Genomic DNA, 12,334 nt, shown 5'->3' with positions numbered 1-12,334 from the left:
TTTCACTGGAGTTCCTCTTTAACTGGCTTCCCCCTGAATTAGCCCGAGTCGAGACTACGATACATACACTTACACGATACATACATAAACATGTGACTATGGTAGGGATTAGATTGTAAGATCCTCTGAGGACAGTCAGGGACAAGTCAATATATATAAATTATACTGTACATGTCTTGTGGCTAGTTAGATGCAGTTTAGGCACCCATTATGTGTGGGTAGCCCCAGAACCTGTATAACGTAGATGTGTCAGTATTTAAAGAGAACCTGTAACAAAAAAAACATCCCCTGGGGGGTACTCACCTCAGGAGGGGGAAGCCTCAGGGTCCCAATGAGGCTTCCCCCTCCCCTGTAGCTGCAGGCAGCCCAGCGCTGGATCCCCTGAAGTGTCCCGGAATCCTCCCTCGACAAGGCTGATCAGCGCTGATTTATTTACCTTTCCTGGCTCCAGCGGCTTGCAGCTCTCAGTCAGCACGGAGATAAGCAAAAATAGCCTATCTCTGTCGGGTCCGCTTTACTACGCAGGTACAGGAGACTTGCGCCTGCGCAGTAGAGCGGCCTGACGGAGATCTGCTATTTTCGCCTATCTCCATGCACAGAGCAGATACCGCGCATGCGCTGGAGCCGAGAAGGTAAATATTTACATCCCTGCTGGTCGGGGAGCTTTATCGCTGCCGTCGTGGGATCCAGGAGGGCGACAGTAGGATCTGGAGGCTTCCCCCACCCGAGGTGGGTACCCCCCAAGCGAGGTTTTTCTCAGTACAGGTTTTCTTTAAAGGGATGATTTGGCTACCCTGCTGTATTTACTGGTAGAAAGTGACAGAGAGGTCAGAAAGTTGCTAGTTACTCTCATCATTTCCCTTCCCGATTCTCACGCAGGAAGGAGACTGATCTGATATGTCCGCACTCCGCAGGGTCCGATCACACAGGTGGAGTGATGTATAATGCTGCTGGCTCCTCTGTGTAGAGAGATGACAGATGGGCATTGAGGGCGACCACAATAGACCACATGGCGTCTGTTGTATGTTGGGCGGTCCGCGGGCTCTGGAGGGCGGGGTCACCATTACTGGGCAGTGAGGCGGAAGCAGCAGGTGCTGTAACTCCAGCATGGGGGCGATTAGGCGGATTTCTCTTCATGCGGCCGGCCTGGTGTCACCGAGACGCCCGACTGTTCTCAATGCGGATCACACAGGGCTAAATCTCCACACAACTCCCATCATCTGTATATCTGATACTACCATGGCTTCTGGGACTGACAGAGGATGCACATTTATATTATTACTGGACAAATAGGCCAGTTTAATAACAGGCGCTAGAACGTAGCAGGCAACGTCGCATGCGGGCCCCTGTATGCACACGTGTGTGGCCATGGCCACAGCTCTGCACATGCGCACTCAGCTGACACGGATGCAGACCACGGACGCAGACACACAGAGATTTTATTAGTTTGGCTCTCTTTTATGTATATAGCACTAACATCTTCCATAGCGCCAGGGCCGGATTTAGCCCAAGGCCACTAGGCCATGGCCTAGGGTACCACAGGAGAAAGGGCACCAAAGAAGCAGGCTAAACTTATGCAGCATTTGCAAGCTTGCAAATGCTGCAATGCAGGGAGATCAGGCGAGCGCCTGACTGCGGTACTCTGCAGAAGCCACCTTGCTCTCTGTGCACGTTTGCATTGTGGCCGGCGGCTATGGACTTGGGTAGCATTGGAGACGGAAAGGAAGACTAAGCTTCTGTACTGGAGACGAGTGGAGAAATGAGTGACACAGATGGCTGCTGCAGTGTGAAGGTGAGCTGGCTACCTATACAGAAAGGTTGGGGGTGGAAAGGAGGGATTAAGGGAGTCATCTGGCTACCTATACTGGAGGGAAGGGGGGAGGGGTCACCTGGCTACCTATACTGCGGGGGAGGGTCATCTGGTTACCTATACTGGGGGGGGGGGTCATCTGGCTACCTTTTACTGGAGGGAAAGGGGGGAGGGGTGATCTGGCTACCTATACTGCGGGGGAGGGTCATCTGGTTACCTTTTACTGGAGGGAAAGGGGGGAGGGGTGATCTGGCTACCTATACTGGGGGGAAAGAGGGGAGGGGGACATCTGGCTACTTATACTGGAGGGAAAGGGGGGAGGGGTGATCTGGCTACGTATACTGGGGGGTCATCAGGCTACCTATACTGGAGGGAAGGGGGGAGGGGTCACCTGGCTACCTATACTGCGGGGGAGGGTCATCTGGTTACCTATACTGGGGGGGGGGGGGGGGGGGGTCATCTGGCTACCTTTTACTGGAGGGAAAGGGGGGAGGGGTGATCTGGCTACCTATACTGCGGGGGAGGGTCATCTGGTTACCTTTTACTGGAGGGAAAGGGGGGAGGGGTGATCTGGCTACCTATACTGGGGGGAAAGAGGGGAGGGGGACATCTGGCTACTTATACTGGAGGGAAAGGGGGGAGGGGTGATCTGGCTACGTATACTGGGGGGTCATCAGGCTACCTATACTGGAGGGAAAGGGGGGAGGGGTGATCTGGCTACGTATACTGGAGGGAAAGGGTGGAGGAGTCATCAGGCTACCTATACTAGAGAGAAGGGCGGAGGGGTCACGAAAGATATTTGTGCCGCTGCACGCATCCGCCGTTTCTGCCGCTCCCCGCCGATTGCGCCGCTCAAACCTGACGAGTCTCCCCGCATCTCACAGGCTCTGCCTATCTCTATGACGGCAGAGCCATGTGAGCCGGTCAGGAGCCGTTTCATTGGCTCCTGACCATGTCTATCAATGTAAGCAACTCCCATTGGCTCCTGACCATGTCTATCAATGTAAGCGGCTCCCATTGGCTTACATTGAAAGACACGGCCAGGAGCCAATGAAAGCACCTCCTGACCGGCGCACAGCGCTCTGCCATCATAGAGACGGCAGAGTCTATGTCCTGGGGGTCCCGGCGAGCAGCGATGACAGCGGTTGCGGCAGGTATGTGCGGCGATTCATCGGTATTTTGTCGAGATTCCGCGTTCCTGTAGGGGGCAGAGACCACTGGTACTTAAGTAGTTAAACGAGGTGGGTATGAGATCAGCAGATATTACTTAGTGTTGAAGCGCATGTGTGAAGGAGAAGAATGTAAAGAGACTGCAGAAGCATTTCTCTGGTCTTCTGCATGTTCAGCATTGTTACAACCAGAGCAGGATTATCCACCAGGCAACCTAGGCAGGTGCCTGGGGCGTAGTGGGTGTCACGGGGCTCACCTGCCACCTTCTCTGACCTCTCTCCACTTCAGCTTACCAATAGGACCACATTACATCTTAACCACTACCCGCCCACCTGCCGTTTTAAAACATCCTGTTGGTCCCTCTTAATGGACTACAGGATGTTTTAAAATGTCTTTCCCTGCCGCCGCTACCGTCCCCAATCGATCACCCGTTGCCCCCCGCTTACCTGTCAGAACCTGCAGAATCGCGATTGGTGAAAGGGAAGAAGATTTCCCTGATCCAATCAAAGTGCCATAAGCAAACATCATGGCTTCAATGAGAAGACAATGATCTTTGTTGTAAGAACACTGTTTCTGTCTCACAGAGTCAGTGATTATGAAGACATGTAGTGGTAAAAACAATTTACATACAAAAGTAAAAAAAAAAAAATACACTTTACTCTACACATTTTACATACTTCCGATTAAATAAAAATAAATTAATAACACCCCCCCCTCCCCCCTATAGTTACCAAAATAAAACACTTGCTAAAAAAATAATGACTACACTTAAAAAAAATGCATAAATAGTTAAGTTAGGGACTCCGCTTTTGTATTCTGTATTGCATGAGGGTATATTACTGTTATATTTGCATATATGGGGTTGTAATTAGTGACGGACACAAAAATTTAAAAAAATGCACCTTTATTTCCATATAAAATAATGTCGCCATACATTGTACTAGGGACACAATTTAAACGTTGTAATAACCTGGACAAATGGTAAAATAAAATATGTGGGTTTTATCCACAGTAGCACGTTTTGTTTTACAACTATAATGGCTGAAAACTGAGAAATAATACTTTTTTTTCATTTTTTTTCCTTATTATTCCTGTTAAAATGCATTTAGAATACAATAATTGTTAGCAAAATGTACCACCTAAAGAAAGCCTAATTGGTGGTGAAAAAAACAAGATATAGATCATTTCGTTGTGATAAGTAGTGATAAAGTTATTGGTGAATGAAAGGTAGGAGTGCCGATAGGTGAAATCCCCTCAGTGGTTAAGTAGTTAATCCATCTCTGGTTACAAAATTCCGTCGTTCAAACCTTCCAGACAATCCCATGTGACAGATCCATTCCTCGTTTTCCAAAGATTTACAATTGACATATGTACAAAGCTTTATTAGTTCACACACAGTACAATCATACATCCGTCAACAAGTACAAATACACACATGGTTCATGTTATTTGATAATATCCAGCAATATCCATACAAGTCAATGTTAAAGAATAAGTACTACAGGGGAGCCTGGCCTTGTAAGCTTACAATCTTTAGGGAAGGGGGGTGGAGACACTAGGGGTGGAGTCTGCTCATGTGAGCTTACAGTCTAGTGAGGGGTGGAGACACTAGGGGAGGAGCCTGCCTTTGTGAGATTACAGTCTAGTGAGGGGTGGAGACACTAGGGGAGGAGCCTGCCTTTGTGAGCTTACAGTCTAGTGAGGGGTGGAGACACTAGAGGAGGAGCCTGCCTTTGTGAGCTTACAGTCTAGTGAGGGGTGGAGACACTAGGGGAGGAGCCTGCCTTTGTGAGCTTACAGTCTAGTGAGGGGTGGAGACACTAGGGGTGGAGTCTGCTCTTGTGAGCTTACAGTCTACTGAGGGGTGGAGACACTAGGGGGAGGAGCCTGCCCTTGCAAGCTTAGTCTAGTGAGGGGTGGAGACACTAGGGGAGGAGCCTGCCCTTGCCAAGCTTACAGTCTAGTGTGGGGTGGAGACACCAGGGGAGGAGCATGCCCTTGCGAGCTTACAATCTAGTGAGGAGTGGAGACACTAGGGGAGGAGCCTACCCTTGCGAGCTTACAGTCTAGTGAGGGTTGGAGACACTAGGGGAGGAGCCTGCCCTTGCGAGCTTACAGTGTAGTGAGGGGTGGAGACACTAGGGGGAGGAGCCTGCCTTTGCAACCTTACAGTCTAGTGAGGGGTGGAGACACTAGGGGGAGGAGCCTGCCCTTGCGAGCTTACGGTCTAGTGAGGGTAGGAGACACTAGGGGGAGGAGCCTGCCCTTGTGAGCTTACAGTCTAGTGAGGGGTGGAGACACTAGGGGAGGAGCCTGCCCTTGCGAGCTTAGTCTACTGAGGGGTGGAGACACTAGGGGGAGGAGCCTGCCCTTGCAAGCTTAGTCTAGTGAGGGGTGGAGACACTAGGGGGAGGAGCCTGCCCTTGCCAGCTTACAGTCTAGTGTGGGGTGGAGACACCAGGGGAGGAGCATGCCCTTGCGAGCTTACAATCTAGTGAGGAGTGGAGACATTAGGGGAGGAGCCTGCCCTTGCGAGCTTACAGTCTAGTGAGGGGTGGAGACTCAAGGGGAGGAGCCTGCCCTTGCGAGCTTGCAGTCTAGTGAGGGGTGGAGACACTAGGGGAGGAGCCTGCCTTTGTGAGCAACGTGTGTTCAAGCATATGGGGCCACAGAGAAGAGTGAGTTCAAGTCTATGTGCAGATCCACCTCCTCTGCACTAAACTGCATTCCATGCGAATACAACTGTGTTTAATTCAGACTGGAATCTTTGTCATTAAAATAGGAAGTGATGATGTCATACACAAGTGATGATGTCATCACACAAAGCTGTCATATAATACTTTCTAAATTGCACTTTATATGTCCTAAATCTCCCTTTTAAGTTGTATCTTAATAGAGGTGTAATCTCTAATGCTTCCTGCGTCACCCTCACAGGAAGTGAGTAATATTCAGCGTAATTGTGGAATATATTCAGCATTCTGACACATTGAATGTGATGATCTGAGGTGGACCCAAAACACAGAAAACATGTCAGCTGATGTTTGTCACCTACAATAACATGCTTGTCTCACAATTATCCATCATCGTTTGATATCAAATAAATGGTGACAGCGATCTGTCAAACGAGAACTGAATCGTGATGCAATAAAGTGAGACCCCAGGAATGCTGAACACACAAAAATAAATGAATAGATTTTACTGCAATCGTTTTATAGGATCAATTTTAAAGTAATTGCAAAAGAATTTGAAGTAGTTGTTTTATTACTTTAGAAATGACCGACCTGCAGACTGGGCTCAGCCGTTTTCAGATGCTCCAGTTTAATCATGATTAATTAGAAACATGAAGTTTTAAATCAGGATGATGCCATTTATTGGCTAACAATATGCTCCTTTGCTTCTAAATTAATGTTAAAGGGAGGCTTAAGTGACATGTGACATGATGAGATAGACATGTGTATCTGCAGTGCCAAGCACACAAATAACTAGGCTGTGTTCCTTTTTTTCCTTCTCTGCCTGAAAGAGTTAATTTTCAGCTATGCCACTGAAAGTTTTTCTCCAGTCAAGACCGGGTGGAGCTGGGCTTCTGAGTGCAGGGAATAGATAGAAAAGGTCAATAGTTCATATATTTTAGCACTCTGAGACACAGGACAGACTATGTTATTAAACTGAGAAAAAAACAGTAAATCTATTTTTTAAGTTTTTAAAAATAAACCTCTGAGCTATCTATGGCTCCTTTCACACTCGGGTTTCTCATCGCGGTACAATCCATACATTTGTCCAATTGCTCAACCGCTGCATACATTTAAAACACCAGGGAGTTGACCAGTCGGTACCCGGGGCCCTGAAAAGGAGCAGGGGAACATACGCGTCATCAAGAACCACCGGGTCTCCACCTGGAGTTATGGTTTTGTTCACATTATACATTGCAAGCGCAATCGCAAGCACTGAGCGCTTTTGTGAATGCTTTTTAAAGCAATTTTCCAGTCATTTTTTGAGCAATTTGCATTTTTTTCAAAGAGCTGGTTCGCATTTGGCGCTTCACCGCTGCTTTCCTGCGATTACGTTTGGATCCGCAGACTCTGCAGTGCATTGCAGAGTGGTACGAGTGGTAAAACTTGCAGCAAGATTCCATTGGAGTCAATGTCACTGTAACAAGTAGCAGTGCGGCGCGCATGTGCATACTGGCGTAGTCGCATGACGCAATTCCTGTCTGGAAGTGCGCACATGACTTCAGGGACATACGCAAACGATGCCTGACATCACTCGCATATACGTTCAGGGGAGCGTGCTGATTTCCCTCACGTCGCTATCTGTCGCAAGAAAAAACCTGCATGCAATGGTGCGATGCAATGGTGCGATGCGCTGTGGTGGGCTTTCCTGCTGCTTGCAAATCATGTGAAACTAGCCTAAATATCTCACCAGTTTATTTTCACTTATGTCTCACTTTAAAAAAGGTAAATGATGCCTCTGAGATTTGAGTGATTTTTAGGAACAGACATCACACAACAGTTCAGCTTCTGCAGAAGTTTGACGTCAACTGCAAAAGTTTAGTGAAACTGGAAACATCAGGATGACAGAGAGCGTGTCAGAGGATAATGGCTGAGCCAGAGAGAGCAGAGAAATGTTCTGTAACCCCTCCCTGAATAGAGCATCTAAAGAATAGCTCCATTCTAAGAGGGCGGCTCCTCTGTCTGCAGCCAGCCAAGGATCACCATCCTCATAAACACAGGAGCACTGCTCCATCTGCAGGACTGCCTGCCACCAACACACACAACTTCATCCAGCAACAAGAGGATCTGTACAGAGGACCTCACTCCTTCCACCCACAACTTCATCCAGCAACAAGAGGACTAACTCTGCACACAGAGCTCCATCCATCCACAACACACACAACTTCATCCATCCCAGCAGCAAGAGGACTTCTCATCATACATAGGACCTCACTCCTTCCATCCACAACTTCATCCCAGCAGCAAGAGGACTAACTGCACACAGAGCTCCATCCATCCACAATACGCACAACTTCATCCATCCCAGCTACAAGAGGACTTCCCTCCATGCAGAGGACCTTACTCTTTCCATCCACAACTTCATCCCAGCTACTATAGGACTACCTCACTCCTTCCATCCACAACACACACAACTTCATCCCAGCTAAGAGAGGACTTCTCATCATACAGAGGACCTCGCTCCTTCCATCCACAACTTTATCCCAACTACAAGAGGATCTATACAGAGGACCTCACTCCTTCCATCCACAACTTCAACCCAGCTAGGCAGCTACAAGAGGACTAACCTCTGCACACAGAGCTCTTTCCATCCACAACTTCATCCCAGCTTCATCCCAGCAGCAAGAGGACTTCTCATCATACAGAGGACCTCACTCCTTCCATCTACAACTTCATCCCAGCAGCTGCAGGACTTCACTCCACACAGAACTCCTTCCATCCACAACACACACAACTTCATCCATCCCAGCAAGAGGACTCTACTCCACACAGTGCTCCATCCATCCAGAGCACACAACTTCATTCTAGCAACAAGACGATCCATACAGACCTCGCTCATCTCATCGCTGCCACAGGCTGATTGCTTCTGATCCTGGACTCTGGAGACCACAGACAACACTGTACCACATGTACACAACTAACACACACAACTCTGCTTCACGAACTATAACTGACACCACATACAGACCTGGAAGTGTGCCTACACAAAGCGAGCATCAGTAATCTGGCAGTCCTGGTCTAATGTAATGAGCCCTGAGGATTAGCAGAATGGAATTCTAACCTATCAGAGCCATACAGCTCTACACAGGAAACTGAGTGATAAACAGGAGGACTAGAAGACGGCACAAAATTTCTACACACAACAGAAAGTTTGCAAAAAGTTGCTCCCATCAGGATAACATCATCCCAGCGCCCAAAGGGAGTGACAGCGACCACCCACATTCAGAAGAGGATGTCCAGGACCCCCTGAGGTCAGAATGGAGCTCCTGGATGACCCGTACAACCTTCTACGCCCAGCTCGTAGGACTCAATGGCTGGTCAGTGTTCTGGCCCATCACTATGGACTGGACCGTGGGCTGGAGAATGAGATCATTGTTCTGGCCACCGGGCTGGACCAGTACCTGCAGGAGGTCTTTCACCACCTAGACTGGCGAGGCGAGGGCACGGTCTCCAGGGAAGAGTTCCGGACTCTGTGCGGGGTGCTGGGACTAGGGCCTGGCATTGAGGAGTGCGAGGGTCTGCTGGACAACCTCCCTGAGCGCCTGACCTTCAGACACTTTCATGCCAGGCTTTGCGGGTACTTTAGCTCCAAGGCCGGGGGCCCACGTCTGCCGGTGGGCCAAGAGAACGAGGATATTGAGAGCCAGGTTCACATGAGGTGCCCCCCGATGAGGAAAGAAATTCCAAGGAGGACCCGGAGATCTGAGGAGGAGGAGGAACTCCAGAGATTGGAGGATGAGAACTACACTCTGCAGGAGGTGCTGGAGGACATGAGGGCGGCGCTACAGAGCAGTGATGCCCGCTGCCTGGCACTGCAGGTGAGACGGGGTGTAGGTTGGGCTGGGCACTGGGGCTACCAACACAAAAAGGAGTTATAAAGGTTGTAAACGCCCATACTCACGCTGATCTGAACTCGCCCATGTTGGACAATAATGACAGCCATGGCCAAGAATTGGTCGCTCAGACCAGTGTGGGTACAGCGGCCGCACGACAAACGCTAAAGATTCGTCATGTCTGACGCACGAGCACCACGACGCCATTGTTCACGCTGCTCCGCCGCCTGCCAGAAGCCACTTCGTAATGCGCCGCTCGTCGTCCCTCCATCCCCCTGCATAGCAACAGACGCGTCGTCAGCCAAAGGCACATGTACAGCATCACTATTGCTCTGTCACTCTTCAGGTCCTTGATCCCTTGGGTGACAGAGATCCAGCTGGTCATTGCCAGGTGAGTATGTAGCCACCTCACGTTTTGCCCTGCGTGCAGCTCTCATGGCTGAAGCTGGGTACACACGTCAGATAAAAATCTGTGGCAGATGAGGAATCAATCTGTCGCATAGGTCGATCAAATTTCTCAAAAAAAGGAATGCTTTCAATTTTTCTGTACAGCCAATCATTTTTATCGAATTGTGTGTGGCCACCTTTAGATTTTGGTAGTTGGTTAGTTAGTGTAAAGGTGGCCACATACGATACAATAAAATGATCTAATTTTACGGCAATCTGATAAAAACAATCGGTTGTCCCGAAGAATCGAAAGTTTTTTCTTAATTTAACCTCCTTAGCGGTAATCACAACTTTATCACTACTTATCACACCAAAATTATCTATATCTTTTTTGTTTCACCACCAATTTATTTGAGTGGTATGATTTGTTAAGAATTATTTTATTCTAAATGCATATTAGGGGATTAATAAGAAAAAAATTGAAAAAAAACATTATTTCATTATTTTCAGCCATTATAGTTTAAAATAAACCATGCTGCTCTGGATAAAACCCACACATTTTATTCGCCCATTTGTCCCGGTTATTACAACATTTAAAATACGTCCCTAGAACAATGTATGGAGGCAATATTTTAGTAAAGTGGGGTGTATTTTTATTTCAGTTTTGCATCCATCAGTAATTACAAACCTTTATTTCCAAAAATAACAGTAATATACAATCATGACATACATATGAAACATGTTGAGTCCTTAAATGTACTGTATGTATGGTGTATTTTTACTATTTGGCCACTAGATGTCCCCCCACTTTATCATCTTGTGTATACTGTTAGTATGCTAACAGGAAGTAATGTACACACCACGGCATCTCATTGATGCCAGTTATTATTGATCACAAACACTGTCTTAAGGTGGCCACTAATGATCCAATCTTTTTCATCCAATCTTACCATTTTTATGTAATATAATGCCGGGAATACACATGAAACGTTTGTACCGCTCGATTATGCCACCAGATCGATTCCACGCTCGTCCCCGCAGGCGATTCTCTTATCTTCTGCTCGTTTTCCTTATCTTTTTCCATTGTCCTGCCAGTGGTATAGAGCGCGGAATCGATCCGGCAGGTGATCGGACGTGTTGGAAATTATCAATCGAGCCATCTAATGGCTCAATCGAGCGGTACAAACCGTGTATTCCCGGCATAAGGGAACGTCCCAAATTATCCATTCAACATATTCACTCAATTCACCCTTATACTAGATAGATTTGGTAAAATTGGATGAAAAAGATTGGATCATTAGTGGCCACCATTAGACCAGTGAATGGAAACGAAGGTGTAGATATACCGCTGCCAGAGCAGTAAGTGGTTAAATTCACCCTCCACCTGGATTACTGAGTTGTACCATACACACATAGATTGCCACCCAATATGGCAAGTAGAACCCCATCTGATCGGAATCTGGTTAGAGAGGAATCGATTTCTTCCTCACACTAAACTGGATTTTCAATGGATTTCAGCACGGAATCTATTGAAAACCGATCAGACCGCAACATTGCACATCGCGACGCCCTGCAACACTATGTGCCGTTGATCTACCACTTCTCCTCCAACGCCCCAGTCGATAAAACATTTCCTTCCGGTCCGACTGAGAATCTTGATAGATTTTTGGCAGAAAACTATTGAAATTACGATCAGAGTGGCACGTTGTGCTATGGATTCCGGGCAGATCCAATCAGAGTGATTTAATCTGCCAGAAATCGCCTGGGAGAGTTGATATGTGTATGGCCCGCTGTAGAATGGTGCTTTTCAAAACTTGTCAGATCCGTCAGACACTTACTACTTAAGGTGGCCACACACGATACAATAAAATGATCCGATTTTACGGTAATTCGATAAAAATGATCGGATCTCCCGGAAAAAATCGAAAGCTTTTTTTTCATTCAACTGAAAAATCCGATCGGATTTCCCGTTTTTTTCGATTTTTATCTATCTGGATTGCCAGATATTTCTCTTCAATTTCTCTAAAGATTGTATGGTTTGTGTTACATTGTCAATTTATTAATATACACACCCTAGCAATTTTCTCAGAGTTTCCAATCATTTTTATTATAACTGGGGAAAAATTGAACATAGGTGTGTGGTACATTGGTCATATTTTTGAAATGTTACAATCAGTCAGAAAAATTGATTGCAATTCTTAAATTGAACAGATATTTTAAAAAAAATTGTATGGTGTGTGACCACCTTTACTCTAACAAATAGCAAGATGATGAAAAAAGTAATTTATAGTGTGTATTAACCTGGGGGAAATGCTCTTCTGATATTGTACTGTATAATACATGTATTTCAAATTAAACAATGTTTTACAATAGTGGTCCTTAAAAAAATCTATGCAAAATATCTA

General features: G+C 47.0%; 1 protein-coding gene across 2 annotated transcripts in view; it reads left to right on the top strand.

Annotated features, from left to right (window-relative positions):
• The first annotated feature begins 1,116 nt into the window (after positions 1 to 1,116).
• EFCC1 (EF-hand and coiled-coil domain containing 1) overlaps positions 1,117 to 12,334 on the top strand; it is a 171,315-nt gene continuing 160,097 nt past the window's right edge. Inside the window, exon 1 of one of the 2 annotated variants that reach the window (XM_068251832.1) lies at positions 1,117 to 1,792. In XM_068251832.1, coding sequence (XP_068107933.1) covers positions 1,760 to 1,792 — 33 coding nt within the window. In that variant the 5' untranslated portion in view covers positions 1,117 to 1,759. Of the gene's footprint in view, positions 1,793 to 7,691; positions 9,528 to 12,334 lie in introns of those variants that run through there. The other variant, XM_068251831.1, reaches the window with a different exon arrangement.

The sequence above is a fragment of the Hyperolius riggenbachi genome, chromosome 9 (assembly GCF_040937935.1).
Source record: "Hyperolius riggenbachi isolate aHypRig1 chromosome 9, aHypRig1.pri, whole genome shotgun sequence".
Taxonomy (NCBI): domain Eukaryota; kingdom Metazoa; phylum Chordata; class Amphibia; order Anura; family Hyperoliidae; genus Hyperolius; species Hyperolius riggenbachi.
Note: the sequence above shows the minus strand (reverse complement) of the source record. Positions and strands in the feature narration are given on the sequence as shown.